The sequence below is a fragment of the Perna viridis genome, chromosome 2 (genome assembly GCF_037379345.1).
Source record: "Perna viridis isolate PV_CMFRI_1.1 ecotype Kerala chromosome 2, ASM3737934v1, whole genome shotgun sequence".
Lineage (NCBI taxonomy): Eukaryota > Metazoa > Mollusca > Bivalvia > Mytilida > Mytilidae > Perna > Perna viridis.
The window spans coordinates 43012898-43032436 of NC_142446.1; the positions used below are offsets into that span (position 1 = coordinate 43012898).

A 19539-nucleotide genomic window follows, 5' to 3' on the forward strand; every position below is an offset into this window, starting at 1 on the left:
GATATTTTGTGTGGGTATGGATTTCTTCTTTTTTCAATAAATAGAAAGCTGTTGCCCGTTAGATAATAATGTGAAATTCAAAATATATGTAATACCGATACGTAATTCATATCAATAAGTTTTTGGTTTTTTATTTGTATTTCTCTTTAAAATCTCTTTTTACTAAATATAAAAAGAAATTGTTCCTTTTCAGAAGAGAACGAAATGAATCAAATAATATGTGTTCTAACCGTAATTTATATCTGTACGATGTCAACCGATTGGTTTCTGGGTGTAATGTCTTCTTTCAGTTATTTTAGGTATTATATTAATTGTCTTGAACGATTGGTGGTTTTGTACAATTTTGTTACCACGTGGGTAGAGACTATTAACACCATTTTGCTTTTACTTCTGTGTTGGCTTGTTCGCTTGTATTTTGATCTGAAAATGAGGCAAGATATGTTGACACGTGAACATTCTAACAACAAATCTGCGTTCCCATTTCTACTACCTGTATTTAACTATGTAATTAAAACTTGTGATGATCAAAGGTCCATATGAACTGTTGCTGTTTTTGGTTTCCTGTATCTAGCCCAACCTTCTATTCCTATTATGACACCGACCTGTTTTAAGATTTGCTGATTTTGGCTGATGTCTGAAAATCATACAAGAAAAACAAATACCAAAAGCATTGATATTTACAAACCTCTTCCAAGGGTGGAAGTCTTGTTATTGCTGTCTATGAAGTAATTGTCCTTGAATAGCTTAATTTGGTTTATGAATAATGATTTTTGGTGTTTCTTGGAAATCACACAAAATATAAAAAAAAAATAATCATCCGACTTTTATTTACAAAAGATTATGGATTTCTCTATTTGCCATTATCTTGTCTGTAACTTTATCTTAAGAATTAAACCTTTTGTACAATCGAATATATTCAGGTGAGCGTTTTGGGTCTCCTAGAATCTATAGTTATTTAATTGTTCTCGTGTATAATAATGATTATTTGTATGGAAAGTTGAAACATCCATTCTTTTTTAATTTCAGCCAGATGACACTGTGCAGTCTGGATATTGTATAAGGATCAACACAGGCGCTCCACTTCCCATTGGTGCTGATGCTGTTATACAGGTGGAAGACACCCGTCTTTTACGGGATGCGGACGATGGAAGGACGGAAGTAGAGATAGAGCTGATGACGGTACCGAAAGCCGGCCAGGATATTAGGTATGGCGTTGGTTAACATGAGGCAATTCTAAGGTGTTTTTGATGTTATAGATTACATCACCTTTATGGTTGAAATTTTGTAGAGACTATAAAGGTCATGTATTAGCCATCTCAAATGACAACACCTACAGACATGGATCACGTGTAACATGAGTAAACTGTAGACACCCGTGCGTATCATATCGAATATGTTCTCCAAAGTTTTGTTTTTGGTGAGACACGAAATGCCTAGCTATCTTATACTGGAGAGAAATTTTATATTATAGTATAGTAATAATGCACACTATTTAGAGTAATATTAGAAAGTGATAAGAATACTTAACAGTAGACGAACACCTGTACTGAAAAACTTAATATCGAATTCAGTAATATTTCAACATACGGGCTTGTTTTATAACCTGAAAATCAAAATTAAATATTTAAAAATATGACGAGACAATTAGATTATGGTTAGTCGCATATAAAGACCTGGACATTAGTTTCACTCTGTTTATGTGACCTCTCTGCATGATGCTATCTTTTTGAGCATTTGATGAGTCGTATCAAAAAGTGCGATATGGCGTATGTTTAGAAGACGAACTCAATATAATGATATCATACGGTACGAACACCAAAATACAACACAAAGAATAAAATGTACAACACTCAAGAACAAAACAATATAAGACAGAAAAACGAACAGCTCAGAAATCGGTGGTGAACTAAAGGTAAAGGAAATATATACCAATGCTCCTTTACCTGCATTAAAATATAAAACTTTAAACAATTAATCTTTCATTTTTTACACGGAACAGGGTTATGTTGTTACAAGATTGAAGTAATCAATACAGAAGTTTTATGGTCGTCATCTTGGACTCGTAGATAGTTACGGTGTATCCATTTTCACCACGAAAAACTGAATTGTTCTACGTGTCTTAGTTTTCCTTTTCTGTTTTGTCTTCCCTGGACTTGACTTTTTATGATCAACTCGGCGGATGTTTCGCATACCCTACCGGTGCACCTGGTCCATGCGCCCAGTTTTTTGCGGAGTAAATTGCTCATTTACTTTTGTTTCTTTGTATGTATTATATTGGTTATTTTACGTTCTTTATTTTAGGTTTCTGTTTTCCAGATCTGGTCTTTGCCGTTGGAATACATTCTTTTGATTTTTGTTAGAATCTTGGTTCCCTTTATTACTATTTCATTAAAGTCTATGTCTAATCCTATCGTTGATAACTAGAAACTAGCGGGAAGTAGAGGGTTATATAATATTACCACTTTTAAAATTTTGTAATTTTTAATTAAATGTAATCTGTCGAACACTGATAATTTTTTTTGGTTTCTTGTATCATGAACAGTTACCTGAGACTCTCGTCTGAATGAATATAAACTGACTGTGTGTTATAACTTACTTTCATCGTTTAAAATTCACATTAAAAAGTGTTGAAAAGTTACGTGAAGTATGAACATTTCAAGTTCTTTTAATTACGTTTTTTGTCAGTCATTTCAGGGTCTTCCTTTTTTAAACTGCTCAAGCTCCATACAGCGTCAAATGTTTGTTTTCCCTCTTTCTAACCACCGCAAATAGGTATTTCAAAATTCTCTATCATTATACAAAATATTAACGCGAGTGTCAGATAACAGGACGAAAAGTTATTCACTTTTCCCGATTTTGATTTTTTTTCCTTTTTCTGAGGGCTTTCTGCTGCGTCTCAAGTCAGGTTGCCGATCTTGCCTTTCTCCATGATTTACTGCATGACCACCTTTTTTCTCCACTAGGCCTGTTGGTTCAGATATCCAAAAGGGGGAGATGGTATTGAGGAAAGGAATACGTTTAGGGCCATCAGAACTAGGAACACTGGCAACAGTTGGTGTCACTAGGATAATGTGCTATAAATTACCCACTGTTGGAGTAATGTCTACGGGTAATGAGGTAATAATTATCATGTTTATCTCGAATTCCTGTCATTTTATATCAAAGGGGTATTCATCTACAAAGTCATGGTGGCATATATATGCAACCAAATATCTGGTATGAAGAAACGATAAGTTGGCATTTCACCATTATTGAAAAATAGTAGTCTCATTACCGATGAGACGGCCGAAGCTGACGAATTTAACGAATTTTTTGTTCTTCAAACCGAACTGAATGACTCTAACGCTCATTTCCCGAATCCTATCATATGCGATAACGAGCTTACCGAAATCGTTATTCTTGAATCCGAGTTAGAAGAGGTACTGAAAAACCTTAATACTTTTAAGGCATCTGGCCCTGACCTTGTCAGTCCGAGACTTTTAAAGACCGCGTTTTCCGAATTGAAAGGTCCATTATGTAGACTTTTCAAGTTATCGCTCTCGAAGTCGTCCTTTCCCACTATGTGGAAGAGAGCTAACGTAACGCCAGTTTTCAAAAACGGGAACGTGCGAGAGGTTAGAAATTATCGGCCTATTTCTTTACTCAGTATCATATCCAAATGTATGGAACGTTGCGTATACAAGCATGTAAATTTTTACCTGAGAGAAAATCGGGTCATCTCTCAGCAGCAATCTTGCATGGCAATTCGGCTCTGAATCAGTTAATTGACATTTCTAATTCGTTTGAGCAAGCCTTGGATCACGGTAAGGAAGTTCATGTCGTCTTTTGTGACATATCTAAGGTATTTGATCGTGTTTGGCATAACGCATTATTATTTAAGCTACAACAGTATGAACTAAACGGACGCCTGTTACTATGGTTTCGTAGTTACTTATCGAATCGACTACAACGCGTTGTTTTAAAGGGCGATTTTCTGTTTGGAAACCAGTGAGAGCCGGGGTTCCGCAAGGATCTATACTTGGTCCTTTATTATTTCTCATTTTCAAAAACGATATCGTTGATGACATTGATGCTTATATCAAATTATTTTCTGATGACACTAGTCTTTACGCTATAGTGGAGATTCCTGACGACGCGGCACTAGCATTGAATAGAGATATTGAAAAAATCCACCAGTGGGCTTCACGATGGCTTGTACGGTTTAATCTCAAAATACGGAAGCGATGTTAATTTTCACGTAAACATGTCAGACAGGTACATCCTGATTTACAGATGAATAATTTCGATCTTGAAGAGGTCTTCAATCACAAGCATTTAGAGGTTTACTTTTCGGACGATGGTTCATGGCATGATTATATTGATTATATTGTTAAAAAAGGCGTATTCGAGGATCAGTGTACTTCGGCGTGTACGTTTGGTTCTCGACCGTTTTACTTTGGAAAAAATGTACATGTCATTTATCAGACCTATTCTAGAATACGGAGATGTAGTTTGGGACAACGGGTTACAGATTTTGATTAACATCGTTAGACAGCTTATATCGAGAAACCGGATGGGAAAAGCTCGGGGATAGAAAGCGAAAGCACAAGCTTGTGATGTGTTATAAGATGATAAATGATGACACACCCGAATATTTGAGTATCCTTGTACCAGATGATCTGGTTAACATCCATAACCATTTTACCCGTCAATCTAATGACATATCAGAGATATGAACAAGGGCATCCTTGTATTCGAACTATTTCCTGTCGTCCACAATTCAATTGTGGAATAACCTCCCGATCGAAACGCGCAATTCCAGATCATTACATACATTCAAAGCCCGTTTATATGTTTCGAACGAACGCCGACGGCCATTATATTATAATATTGGAAGCAGGCTAAGTCATGTATTGCACACCAGGTTGCGAATGAACAGTAGTTCACTCAACGAACGCCTGTTCAGGCATAACCTCGTGGGTTGCCCAAACTGTGTTTGCGGACAAATTGAGTCAAACTGCTACTTACTTGAATGTAATATTTATTCTGATTTACGACGTACCACTATTCACTTTGAATTTTCAGTTTGACATTGATATTCTCCTAAATGGGTCTGATGTTCTATCAACAGATCAAAATACTGAACTTTTTCTGAAGGTGCAATCCTATATTATAAAGTGTAAACGATTTGTAAACGCTTAAAAATATAATTTGTATACATGCTATTTTTTGAGTGCATTTTATCTACTTTATATTTTTTATTTTTTTAAATATATTTTTTTTTCTTCTTTATAATCAATTTTCTTTCTTCTTATATTTTTTTCTGTAATTAATATTTCCCCAATAAGTTAACCCTTTCCAACTTCATTACACATATAGTGCATATATTTGTAAAAATTTCAGATCAAGCTTCTGAATGTATTGAGATGTATTTTGTCCTTTATTTGGAGACGGATTAGCATAAACCATATGGCTTGTTTCCGAATCCTTGTGTTTATTTACTACACTGTGATATCATGTATAATATTGACGTATTCTTTGAAATAAAATATGTTTAAACTAACTGATTTATGTTAAATCTATTTCAATATAAATGTTTCATTAATATTTGCCCTTTAGCTTCTTGAACCTGATGAACCGTTACGAGAGGGAAAAATTCGCGATGCAAACAAAACAACACTTACAATGCAGTTGCAAGACCTCGGATATCCTGTCGTGGATCTGAAGGTTGCTAAGGACTCGTAAGTATACACTTCAAATTTTGTTAAGAAATGCTGTTTTCGAATGAAGAAAAAAAGATCTTAACTTATTACTTAAATGTTTTCTATGACCAGGTGTGGCTGTTGATTATTTTAAGATTGATTTTTATTGGATTTAAGATAAAAAGAAAAGTATTACACATTGTTAACTATTGTTTAGTCAATTCTTACCAATTACAAAACCAAACAAATAATCAATTTAATTGAACCAAAATTGGCTGTATTTATTCTTGGCTAAGCTGAACTAATCTTAATTCACATCAACATTTTTTGCTATGTTTTCTTATGTTTTAGGCCTTCTTCTTTGTTGTCTGTGTTGAAGCATGGTCTCGAGAAAGCAGATGTCATCATTTCTACTGGCGGTGTATCCATGGGAGAAAAGGTATATATTGCAGCTAGCCTGCATCTTTTATTCACTACTTGTTGTCAATTGAGTTTGCGATCAGTAATTTAACCCATCTTTCATTTTGAAAAGCCTGTACCAAATCAGGACCATTGCGTTGGTTTTCCTGATTTTGCTCTGATTTTGCTATTTGTTGTACGGACTTTCCTTCTAGACTATACCTTTAGAGATTCCTCATACTTTGTAAAAATAATTCCAAATCATCTTCCATATTTACAGAAGATGTTTTCAAAACGCTGGAAATTTTCATCGACAGCATATTTGTCCAGTGTGATGGACGCGTTTTTCAACAAACGGTCGAGATTCCAATGGGAACAGATTGTGGTCCTATTCCTTCACTCTTATGAGGTTTTAAAGCTGATCTGATCCGAAAGAAAGAATATTGTTTAGCTAGATCCTTTAATCTCAGTTTCCGCTTTATAGATGACGTATTGTCTTTAAACAATCCTAGTTTTAGGGATTTGATGCATCGCATCTACCCCAAAAAACTTGAGATAAAGGATACTACAGACGCTGTGAAGTCACCCTCATATCTTCACCTATACTTAGAGATCGATGGTAATGGAAAACTATTGACCAAACTTTACGACAAACGCGATGGCTTTTCATTCAGAATGGTCAACTTTCCTTTCATCTGTGGCAACATTCCCTCAGCACCTGCGTATGGAGTTTTCATTTCACAACTCATACGTTATGCCAGAGCTTGTCGTAACTACGCAAACTTTTTGTATCAAGCTAGACTTCTTACAGTTAGGTTTCTGAAACATCTATCTTTAGAAATCTGAATAATTTACCAAATTGAAACATATCTGGTATTTTAGGGTCATTTTTACAAATTATTTGAATAAACACCTTAATATTAAGTCAAATTAATTTCAATAGGATTAGTATGTTATATTTATTATGAAATTTTTGTTCTATTTAAGTTGTATAAGAGCTACTGGGCTTTTCTTTTAACCAAACTAACACAAAAAGGGGTAATTTTTAGCTATTTGCCTATATAAAAATCTCCATAATTCATTCTTCGTACAAAACTAATATTATGCGGACTATACATATACAATTATATAAACAAAGTTTCAGAAAATTTCACCGTGTAGTTTTTTTTTATGTTCAAATGATCTTGAGGTAAGGCATTGAATTTTATTTTAAATTTATGGCTTAGATCATGTAAATTTTCAAAAACGTTACCAAAAGTCAAATTATGATGACTTATATTGAAGAAAGATCAATGCTGGGCACATCATGATGCAACTAATTTTGCAAAATAATGTCACAAAATTAATATACATTTTCTGCATGAAGGGATAAATTTATATATGATAAACACAGTTATATGCTGGATAGAGTCATATGCTGGACAGATGTTTTACAGCTACAAGATGAAAACAAAAGGCTTTAAATCTTATCAGGAATTATAAACAAGGTTTCTTTCTCAATTCTAAAAGGTGAAGGAATTATAAATCAGGCCAGGTTATTGGTTAGCTGTACTGTCTCATGACAGAAAATATTTCATAATTCAATTTCAATATCTCATATAAAGGAATCTTACTTTGCACAAGAAGGGTTCATTTCAAACATTTTTCCACCTAATGCAAGATACATGTTACTATTTGAAACATTTAATCAATACTTCAATTTCCTAGTTTACATAGAGCAGAGTTGCTGGAGACAGACATATTTGTTTCAGAAGTTGAACCCTTGCTTGGAGTAATTTCCCTTTCACATCAGTATCACTTTGATCTTGCATATAAGGAATCATTCAAACGTTCTAGTTACTAAACCCCTTTCAATTTGGATTACCTCTACTACCTTAAGCACCAATATATTTTTATAGTTTAATTGTAATATAACTAACTTCATTTTTAACATGGTACTGTAAATGAATTATTTAATTCGCGGTGTACTAATTTTCGCTGTATTTGCCGTAGACTGGAAAGCGCAAAAATAATACCCCGAAATTGATTTCTAATACTAATCATTATTTTAAACCACGAAAATTGATACTTGAAATTGTGTCCACTTTATTGAATACAATAAAATTAGTAACCGCGAAATCAATATGTTTACAGTATTTGACAAATTGAGCAAAATGTTTTTTTTTGCGTTGCAAAAACCAATACGCATGTTAAATGAAGCCATTCTATTCAAATGAACTCAGAACTTTGATATCAAATTGATGGAAGGTATCGTAGAATAATTTGATTTTAAATACAAATTGCAGTACTAGTATTTGATATTAAAAGTACAGTGAAAATATTGAATTAGCCCTGTCATAACAACGCTATTGAGAGATGGAGCTTTACTGATCTGAGTTGACATTAGACACTTTATTCTGACATCAATGAAACAAATAGTTATTCCTTTTCAGCACTGAAGGAAGAGCAAAACAGATAAATCATAACTAATTTCATAGCAAATATAAAAAAAAAACAGCATTGTTGGAACAAAATTGAAACAACTAAATATAACGAGAAACTTGTGCATTCATTACACTTTTGAGATATTATTCCTTTTATTTCTACCATTATTAAGTGTAGTAACCTTGGTAAGTTCTCTGTTGTTCATGTTATTCGTTCCTGAAATATTTTCTAATTTCCAAAACGTTTTCATTGATGTTAATTAAGAATTTATCTAACCGTTAATCCAGCTGTATTTAATGGCTTCATTAGTATGTGATTTTTATTTTGACAAGGATCTTCTGAAGGATGTTTTGCAAACAGATCTCAAAGCTACCATTCACTTTGGACGAGTTTTCATGAAGCCTGGGTAAGTCTTTGATTCGATTCGTAATGTCGGATATCACTTTAATGTAAAGTGTTTTAGTTAGTTGGTTTTTGTTGAAACATCTTCAACATCTGATATTATCAAAAACATTCGTACGTTTAATCCTGATGAATAAATCGAAAGAATTGCGCGAGGAAAAATAATTAAGGCTCATACTCTTGGAAAGGTTCTAGAACTCTCAAATTTGCATTTTTGACAGTGCTTTTACACTATATTGAAAACTATTTTCCTTTGCCGGTCTCGTTTATCGAAAAATAATTGAAGAACCACACTTTAACGAAAAACATTTTGAAATAAGAATGAGATAAACATAATTCCAACTTCAGTTTATACAGATATGAACTAAGTTGGGCTGATATATTCTTCCCGGTTGATTTGTTGTCTCTTGGACAAACACCATACCTATTCTCGTTATAGAGTTGCACCGAACAACTAGTCAACACTCTAAAAATCAGACTACAAATAAAATGAAACAACACAAAACACACTGAAATCAAACTAAAGTGGCGTACAGAGAACTTTTTAGGATTAGTTATGGTAAATGACAAATGAGATATTAAGTCGATGAACTTTTGAGCATTGAGAGTATATAAGAAATAGAATTATTCCTTCTAATCCTGTTAGTCGAACACTTTTCCTGTTGGACTCATTTTTTCTGCTAGACCCACACTTATTCCTACTAGATCCACACTAAGTTTTATTCCTGTTAGACACACACATATTCCTGTTAGACCATCACTTATTCTCGTTATACTCACACTTTTTACTGATAAGCGAGCGAAGCTTGCTCTAAAATGTATAGAAATTCGTCTTAAAATTTCATATATTGATCACATTTGAAATTTTCGTCAAAGCAAAACACTACATCGCATCGCTACCTATTGAAGCCTCGAAAGTCGAATCCGAAACTGTTTGACCGGTAAAAAAAATATAAAAAAATATATTTTCGACTTATGCCAGCACTTAGAGATGGAAATATTCTAAATCAAATTAAACAAATGTGGAAAATGACATAAATCCACTTTATTTAAGAGAGAACCCATCAAATGCTTCGCTCGCACTTACGGCTAATGCCTTCCCCATATTGAGGTCATGCTTATTAATGTCAGTTACCTCTTTGTCGATTTATGTCAAAATGTTTTATTCCGACGTAGTCGGTAAAGTTTCGCTTTCTACCCTTTACGCTCTTCTATGGAAACGCAAGTCACCTGATCGCAATTCTGTTTCTGGATTAGCCAAATACTGATAACTTAGTGGCGTTCGAAAAAACTGGATCGAAAATTGAAATTGCGTGCCATTTGTTATTTTCTTGAATGAAATGTAGAAACTTATAAGTAAAAGAACAAAATTTTACTGCGTCGATTATATATGTTTTCGAATCTTACATGGTTGTAATCTAATTTGAATTATTAATTTCTCTGAAATATCTCCGATTTGAATGTATTTTTTTCTCGTTAATTGCAAGTTACAATCGATTATAAAATAATAGAAGGGTTATTTTTCTTCCTATCAAGTTACCACAAATCTTGGTTTGACATATTCTGTATTACTTCATTAAATGTAATACTAGAAATCTGTTTCCAAAAATATTTATACTGAAAGATTTCAATCAAAATATCTTTTCTGATACTGAACTAATGAAAAACTTTAGTACGTACATAATTTCACAACTAACAACAATTGTGGGCAGATCATTACTGTATTAAAAAAAAACTGAAAAAGACCAGAAAATAAGCATGATATAGTTTGGTATCGTTATTGCACTCCGCCTTTTATAAAATTTCATATAGTATAAAAGAGATATTAGAAAGCAAGTTATTATTAAAGAAGACTATTTTTTTTGTTCACTGAACGCTTTGGTTGTCCACTAACATAAAACATTATATTTAAAGTTTCGCTGTCAGTGTGATTTTGTTTTTAATTGTAGCGAAATTACTTTTATATTTTAATATGACAATTTGTATTAAAATTAACATTTAAACAACAAAATTTTCTTACAATTTCTTGAAATTTATAAAATGTGAAATAAGAGTTTACATTGTACAATTTTTGATTACGTATCCCGTGTCTAGTGAGTGGCTTGTCATATACAATACAAAAAAATACATGTAGTTCACTTGAATTTTAGAAGAGAAAAAAAAACTGAAGTAACGATTTTACACAAAAAAAATCATTTACCGTTATGTAATGAATTTGGACTTAAAACATATATATCAGTTTCAAGTACATGCCCCTTATTTGTGTTTGATTATGATAAACCCTTGCTAGTGTTCCTTGTATTTCTGCTTCGGTTTTCTGGACTTTGCCCTTGTTTTTCCAGTTTTTAATATTACAGTTGCTATTGTTTTCCTTGATACGTTTAGACATCATACGAGAAGACAACATATGTTCAAGATAGGCTTCAACGAAATTTCGATTCCCTTAAAGATTGAGACCACTGTTAAAATTTAACCTTCAATAAAATATCATATTGTTTGACATACTGTAAGCGTAGGAAGTTTATTTTACATTGTTTTTTTTTATACTTTCATCATTGGGCATCAATGTAGACTTTCTGATTTTTTTAGACTTGACCTTACAAAGGTTAACGCATGGTAATCATCCTCGGTTGAAACATTGCATTTAGAAGTGCAGAGGGATTACCAACAGTTCCTTATTGTATTATTTAAATATTTAAAAGAGAACTGGCTGAAGCTTTATGCTTGATATTCACGAGTAAAACAAAAAATTGAAAATTATTCCTTTTTATATAAATCTTCCATGATAATCATACTCCCACTTAACGAGTGGGCGGTATATTTGAATCATCTTGTCCGTCCGTCTGAATTTCGCTGCAATTACATCGGCTCCCAATGGATTGATTGGTTTTCAATTTGGTGTGTGGCTTCATCTACACGCGGCATACGTTTCAAGTAATTTTGGTTGCTCTTTGATATCAGCTTCATGTACGAGATGGGATTTCCGTTGTTGTTGTTGTTTACTTTCAAATTTACAGAAAATAAATCAAACTTCATTTGCAAATCCAAATGAAGCATTCCGTTGAAAAAGTTTTGATATAATGGTCTTGATAAAGCATTATTATCATTCTGTTCATTTTTGAAATTTTGACTGTATCACTATTTGAAATTTTAGTTCGATACACTAAGAACACTGCTATAATTTGGAGTCAAAGTCTTCAGGCAAAAGTGTTGTGCTATTTTGAGTACTTTTTAAAATTTATTGGAGAACAGCGATGTCATGTTGTTAATTTGGGGTTTGAACCATATGCTTAGTTCGCAAATCATGTTTACCTTCTGTGCGAGTCATAGGCGTATGCTATTCAAGGTACTTGCATGTTTCTGGTATACACTGTGACTTTGTCTGTGGTGTGCCGTGTTGATCGCTGCAATCGTATTTTGCAGCATTTACAACTTTTTATTTCAAGCGATACTATTCTTCCTTTCGAAGTATTTTATTGCTCTAATATCAAATTTCCATTTACGGCAGGTGATTATGCATCGTGTTGAATTGTCATGATAAGTAATCACGCGAGTTATGATCGATCATTGAAGACGCGGATAGTCGTGTGCACCGTATTATACTAATCTGTGTCACCTGAATAAGCTTAAGAACCTCATTAAGGTTACTAGAACAAATTATGTATCATACTGGAGATGACAATTTTGTTCTCTTAGATAAGTTAAACGCATAAATATTCATTTCACTTTTCAGTTATGATTAAAATAAAACGACATGTTAAATTGTTGAGTTATAACGATTCTTGCGCAAGATGAAAACTGGCATCAACGAAATTGGCACTGTCGTCAAACAGTTGACAAACTAATATTTGTTTACATCTTGAAAAAAAAAATTAAAGATGTTGTAGAATACACTATATTCTATTAGTAGTCTGTTAAAGTATCTGCGAGATACTTATCAATTTTCATCAGATAAATTACTTGGAATGAAATATATATAATCCATCTATATAAACAGACCAGTCTGGGAACATATTTTATTCCCAAATTACCATTATTTCGAATGATATATATATATAATCAATTGTATATTAACAGACCAGCCCTGCAACACATTAAATTCCCAGATAGTTATTTATCTTTCAAGTTCTCATTCAATAACACGGCGTCAACCTATAAATTTGAATAATGTGTCATTCAGCTATCTGTCATATTTGGTCACTCGATTGGTTCTAAGAATGTCTCAAGAGTGTGTCTTATTTTATATAATTCCATCTCGAAGACTCTACACTCCTAATTTGTATTCCAATTGGAGGTACTTTTGTGTGAAAACGACAGTGGTCAGGTGGTGTATAGGATGAAAGTACTACAAAAATTATTATAGCTAAGCAAATTGGTCATTTCTTTCATTTCTTGAGAAGGATATATTGTTTTTTTTTTCACAAATTGTCGTTAATATGCAAGAGCAGAAAAAATGACGATCTTTTATAACTGAATATCGGCAAAAAAATACTGAAGCATTAAGAAAGGTACATCTAAATCCAAGTACCTGGTTTTAAGCCTGAACAGGAAACAAAGATGATCTACATACACAATGCAGAAAATAAGAAGATAAGGAGAACAACACACACACACACACACACACACACACACAAACACACACACACACACACACACACACACACACACAAAGGACTCGACAAAAAACCCGAATTGAAAGATGTGTTAAGTGGTAAAGTTAAAATAACGGAGAAACAAGGAAGGGTAAATCTTTTTGGGAATATTAAATGGAGAATAAACGAAAAACCAAAAACTTTACAAATAGAAAATCAAGTGGATGCAAGAAGCCGGGATGTTCTGGAAGGATGAACAGTTCATGCCTCTAGCTAGACACCTGTCGTGTTACTTGTTGAAAGTTATGTTATGAGGAAGAGAAATGAACTCTTAGACAGATGGAGATTATGGGTCAATGGGTTATCTAAGACGTCGCGTTAGTCATGCAGTTAAGCTTTCCTCTTTTGTCAATTTCGAGGTAAAGGTTGAGATTAGATTCATACTTAATGTATCTGTAGTGTATTTAATGTCAACCCTTTTTTGGAAAATAATATTGTCATCAAATAAGGAATACTTACAAATTAATGACAGCTTAATCGAGAGAAAGTCAATAAAAGGATCAATTCAAATTAAAATATTACTTCGAAGCTTTTGATAAGCTTTTGTTATATATTAATTTCATCTATTATTCATTTTTTTTCCGTGATGCATTATGATAATAATATTAATCTAAATCACAAAGCGATAAAAAATGAAAAAAAAAGATTTAATTGCTAAACAATGTTGAGTGCTTGTGATGCATGTGCACTTTGCAGGTGTATATGAAATTTCATATGAACTTTTGCAATGATCTGTGAGACATGTTTATTGGGTTTTTAAATTAGATAAATTCCTGAACTTATAAGATCGCACACGTTGGTAAATAAATGCAGTATATATTATATATTTGATTTCACGATGCTTCAAAACAAGTCCAAGGACACACTGTGTTGCGTTAAAAAGTTGAAATTTTAGTCCTGTTTAAAAGGATTCTGGTGTTGAAATGGGGCATTCTATAGATAGTGGTAAAATGCTTAAACCTTCCTTGGGAACTAAAAAAAACAATTCCGGATACAAAATTATCATCTCTGAAAATGTAATGTATTCAACGGTCATTTATGTTTTGCATTGAATCCAATTGATAAGCCTTACAATCGAAACCTTTAAAAAATATTTAGTCAACGATCATTAATTGTATATATATGTATAGTTCAGTTTAATTGGACGATATATTAATTAATAATAATTCTTATTAATAATAGTGTAGTTTTACATTTAAAAAAAATTCAGTAATTTCTTTGGATACAGTAACTTTCAATCCAAGTCATTGGTCATTTCTATTTTGGTGTTTGATCGATAAGTGTTTGATCGATGAGCGTTTGATGGTGATTGAAGATCAACTGGATCCATAAGTAATACAAAAGAACTTAATATGGTTTCTTTGTAAAGGTTGAAATAATAAAGAATAGAATTAAATTGTCAAATCTAAATTTTAATGGAAGCCTTACATCCGTAATCCTTTGACATAAAACGTAATGAAATGGGTGTATACAGTGGTGTCTTCTCACCTTTTTGTGTGCAAAAATTAAGATAAATGGACAAAAAAGCCAATAAAACACTGTATCTTATCACAAGGTGCCGTTAAATATCTGAAGTTACAAATAACTAACATTCTATCGTGTTGCTGGTGTTTAACATGTCACATATTTTGCTACATGTTGCACGTTTCTGATGATAAGAAAATTAATTTATCTCGTAAATTTTCTCGATGATATTTGAACCTAGGTATACTTTGGATGCACAAAATACTTGTGGTTTTGTGGATGGTACACACTATATTCTGAGGTTGTAAGTGAAAGGCAACATTAAGGTGTTATTGTCGTTTTAGTATTTGATCATTTGCATGTATTTTAGATTATAGTATATGACACTACATTAAAAAGAATGCCAAAAATATTTTACTGGCTATAATTTTTAAGCATTAACCCGTATTAATTTTGACCCTAGCTAATAAGATCCTAATACTCTAGTCGTTAAACCATAAACCAACTAGATTGGAAGCTAAAAAAATTATCATTCATAACAAAATAGCTTTTATCCTATTCTGTTAATTTACCACTTGGTTTGAAGTATGAATACATGCTGGGCACTAATGCCTTGGTAAATGGTACATGACATTAGGAATTAAGATTTATTTGTAATTGTTCTAAATGGGTAACTAGAACGTCAAGAAAAGGTTTTGAACTGCCAAAGATTTGTTTTGTCTGTTAATGAGGTCATTTTACCCATACAGTGCACCCGGTTCATACTTCCTTTTTTGTTTTCTTTTTATTTTGTGGAGTCACGGTTACTTATTCAATTATAATTTCCGCCTGATTCACTGCATAAGGTATTACAATATTATGATATAATTCTTTATATTCTAAGCCGTTTGAAACAGAGTTACTTTTTCAGCTATAAGGATGTTGTAATAAAATTTGTTACTCATACAAATAAAACTTTCAATGGCAGATGACATATTATGATTGAATGAGTATTTTTCTTTGATAAATGAATTAAATATGTTTCATATGCTTTGCATATTTAGAAAACCGACAACATTTGCAACAGCCTATGGTCCAAGAGGGAATACGTTGTTCTTTGGTCTACCTGGAAATCCAGTGTCTGCTGCTGTAACATGTAATCTCTATGTTGTTCCAGCTTTGTCAAAAATGTCTGGTTGTCCAAACTTCCATCGGACGGTTATGAGCGTAAAGGTAATATACACATGCTGTTTAGTGATTTTCAACGTAAAAAAACCCTTAAAATATGAAATTTCAAGTATTGAAAAGTGTTTGATCATATTTGTATTTATTCTTTACAAATTCTTAGGTTTAGAAAACTGAGTTTCCTTTAAAGATATACATTGTATGCTAATTTATATGTAGTGGAAATAAAGAATCTAACACCGTTTAGATTGTAAGACAGGAAAACCTCAGACACCCAAGTCTTAAAATTTCAAGTTCTTTCACGAAGCTCTCCTGAAGAAGTCGAAAATTTCCCTAAGGATGTCTGGGATTTCCTAGACTTGTATATTTTTGCGGTCTTTGATTATTTTCTTACTTTTTACATCAGTTCAGATCGCCATGTGTGTATTAACAATACATTATAAAGCTTTTTGTGACGTCACAAGCATGGAATGTTTTATCTGGACCATTGGTGAGATAAGTAAGGAAACGATAGGAATATCTTCTCAAAGTGAGAAATGTCTTGCCCTACATGTAAGCTTTTGATACAATCCTGTACTCTACTTTTACTGAAATTAGGCAGGATTTTGTCAATAAAGAATGCTTTTGTCAAAATAAATGAATGATAAACGGTTTCTTTGTTATAATGTTGGTATCTGATGTAAACGGTTGGTTATATGTCTTATCATGATACATTCGTAGACATTGACAGATAATCACCATGGCTATCATTTTAGGGTAATAGAATTATAACGTTTCTTTTCGAGACCAAAAAGTAATCAAGGGAACTGTGGTTATAGCGGTAATCAAAAGAATGTAATGCAGAGACAGAGACCAGACATTGAAAACAGACATACACAACAAAGAACATAAAGTAACTAAAATCATACATACAAAGTAACAAAAGCAAATGAGCAACCCGGACTCCACTAAAAACTGAGAGCATGGACCGGGTGCACCAGTAGGGTAAGCGTCCTCTGCTTTTCTAGAAACACTCGCCGAATTGCTCATAAAAAGTCAAGTCCGGGATAGACAAACGAGGAAAGGAAACTATGACCCGTTGAATAAATTAGTTTTCATGGTGCAGATGGATACACCATAACGAGTTCATGATGACGACAATAAAACGGTGTAATATTTTAGCATAGCTTATAGTTTTTTTTTTCAGCAAGCCATTAGATCTGTTTTCTTCTTTATGTGTATCCATTACATGGCACCCAAAATGTTTAAAAGTGTAGAAAGTTTAAAAGATGTGGTTGAAGTTAATTTATGAGGAATGCTGAAAAAATTATAACCGTAGATATTTTTTATCAAATCATTGATGTAATCATTAATAATCAAATGTCCATTTTTAGCTTTGTTTGCGACACATCATGTGTTTATATCAAATGAGATTTTTAATTTACTGTCTATTTCAAAAGACGTTTTAAAAATTAGTTTTAATTTTTATATCATTAAATTTTCAAATCTTTCTTCACAGAGTCCATAGTGCTACACGTTTTTACTTTTTTATATTTAAATTTTGTATATTTTTTCAGCTTGGTCACAACATTAAATTGGATCCAAGACCGGAGTATCACCGGGCAGCTTTGGACTGGTACCCTGACGAACAGTTACCAATAGCAACCAGTACAGGCAACCAAATTAGTAGTAGGTTAACAAGTATGACTACAGCAAATGTTTTGCTGGTACTTCCACCAAAAAGTGAAGAGAAACACGAGGTGAAGAAAGGCGACGTTGTCAAAGCAATGGTCATTGGACGTATATAGAAAGGACGAAAGCTCGAAGCAACCTCAAAACACATGTGTTTTTAGGGAACATTTATTTAGTTTTCTTTATTGGTCAATTAGAAACACTTTAAGGATTGTTTTAGATTTTCGGTTTATTTTGTTGTTGTCCTGATGGGCATTATTAAATCATTGAAAGGTAATCAACTGTTGCATTAATCACTTTGAATATTTATCTATACTCAGAAACATAATAATAATGGGAAAATTGTTAATGAGAATTTATGACATTCAATAAAACGTCCCATAAGAAAGTTCATTTTTCTTTTTAATTAAAGTCGCAAAGGAATCGTAAATTTAACAGCAAATCAAATTAATATACTGGTTGAATTAATTTTGATTTTGCTGTAAAAGGTGTAAAAATCACTGAAGTAACTGAGCAAAGAATAACAAATCAATATAGACAGCTCACATTGTAGACCAAACATCTATGCATAAAAACACGCGTGTTTATAATGATATGTAAAGCATCGAAATATGAAAGTAAACATTTATTAAGAATTTGATTTTTGATGTTTTTGGTTAGTTGGACTGTTAGTGTATCATTTTGTTTACTGTTTTTCTTCGAATTTGTAGTTAAAATGAATAACTACAGCAAAGACGACGTGCTTACCCTCGATATGAAAATCGAGGTTTTCTTTTAGCACTCAAAAGTCATGCAAAATGTGATTATTGGTTGGAAAGCCTTCATATTTTTATGTTTGATATTTTTGTTTAAAATGTTGTAGTAAGCAAAAAATTAACATGTGGTGTTTCTTAAAAATATTGTTTCTAGGATATAAAAAGTATATAGAATGTTCTGTAAAATTCAAAATTAAGTGAGGTTAATCTGTAAATGACAAAAAAAGAAACGGTTGGATTTTCAATGTGGATTATCTTCTAAGAGGAAACAGATTGGAATGAATTATTATACATTTCATCATATAAAGCAACTTAATAACAAAAATAAAAATATGTAGAGTTCTTTAGGGTAAATCACATATTACAGAATTTGCATGATTCTTACAAAGACTTCTACTTTATTATTTATCCCATAATAAAACATAATTGTTAATATAATTTTTGACGATTTCAAGAAGGTTTTGTAAAAGTTTATATTTTCAAAAGGTATATATGTAAATATCAAACTTATCAAAATTGTAAATTAACGTATTTTTTCAGTTTTTTGAAGATGCAAGCAATAATTCGACAGTATGAGGATACGGAATGAATATTTCGAATAATGCAATCAAAATTATCTCTACTGGTCTAAATGATGTAATGTCCTCGATTTTAAACACTTAACTTTCATTTTCCTCTATTGTTTTGTATTATCAAATGATTACTAACAAGACACTCTCGATATTGATTTTATTTATAAACGATTGTGAGGTTGTTTTGACAAGTTGAAAGGAGAGGGAGAAATCTTCATGATTGTCCTGTTGTCTAGAAACTTTAAGTAGTGATTGAATTTATAATAAAAACATGGAACACAATTTACGTATCTTGTAAGAACGGGGCAAAGCAAACAAAGCAAAGAAAATGAATGAAAAAAAATGACCTTCTGAA

The 19539-nt window shown here is 32.3% G+C and overlaps 1 protein-coding gene across 1 annotated transcript in view; it reads left to right on the forward strand.

Moving 5' to 3' along the window:
- Positions 1 to 18245, forward strand: part of LOC148625192 (gephyrin-like) — a 62434-nt gene extending 44189 nt beyond the window's left edge. Inside the window, exons 12-18 of the mRNA XM_088568570.1 lie at positions 1027 to 1205; positions 2964 to 3117; positions 5599 to 5720; positions 6033 to 6120; positions 8837 to 8910; positions 16066 to 16234; positions 17743 to 18245. Coding sequence (XP_088424696.1) covers positions 1027 to 1205; positions 2964 to 3117; positions 5599 to 5720; positions 6033 to 6120; positions 8837 to 8910; positions 16066 to 16234; positions 17743 to 17973 — 1017 coding nt within the window. The 3' untranslated portion in view covers positions 17974 to 18245. The remainder of the gene's footprint in view (positions 1 to 1026; positions 1206 to 2963; positions 3118 to 5598; positions 5721 to 6032; positions 6121 to 8836; positions 8911 to 16065; positions 16235 to 17742) is intronic.
- The last annotated feature ends 1294 nt before the right edge of the window (positions 18246 to 19539 follow it).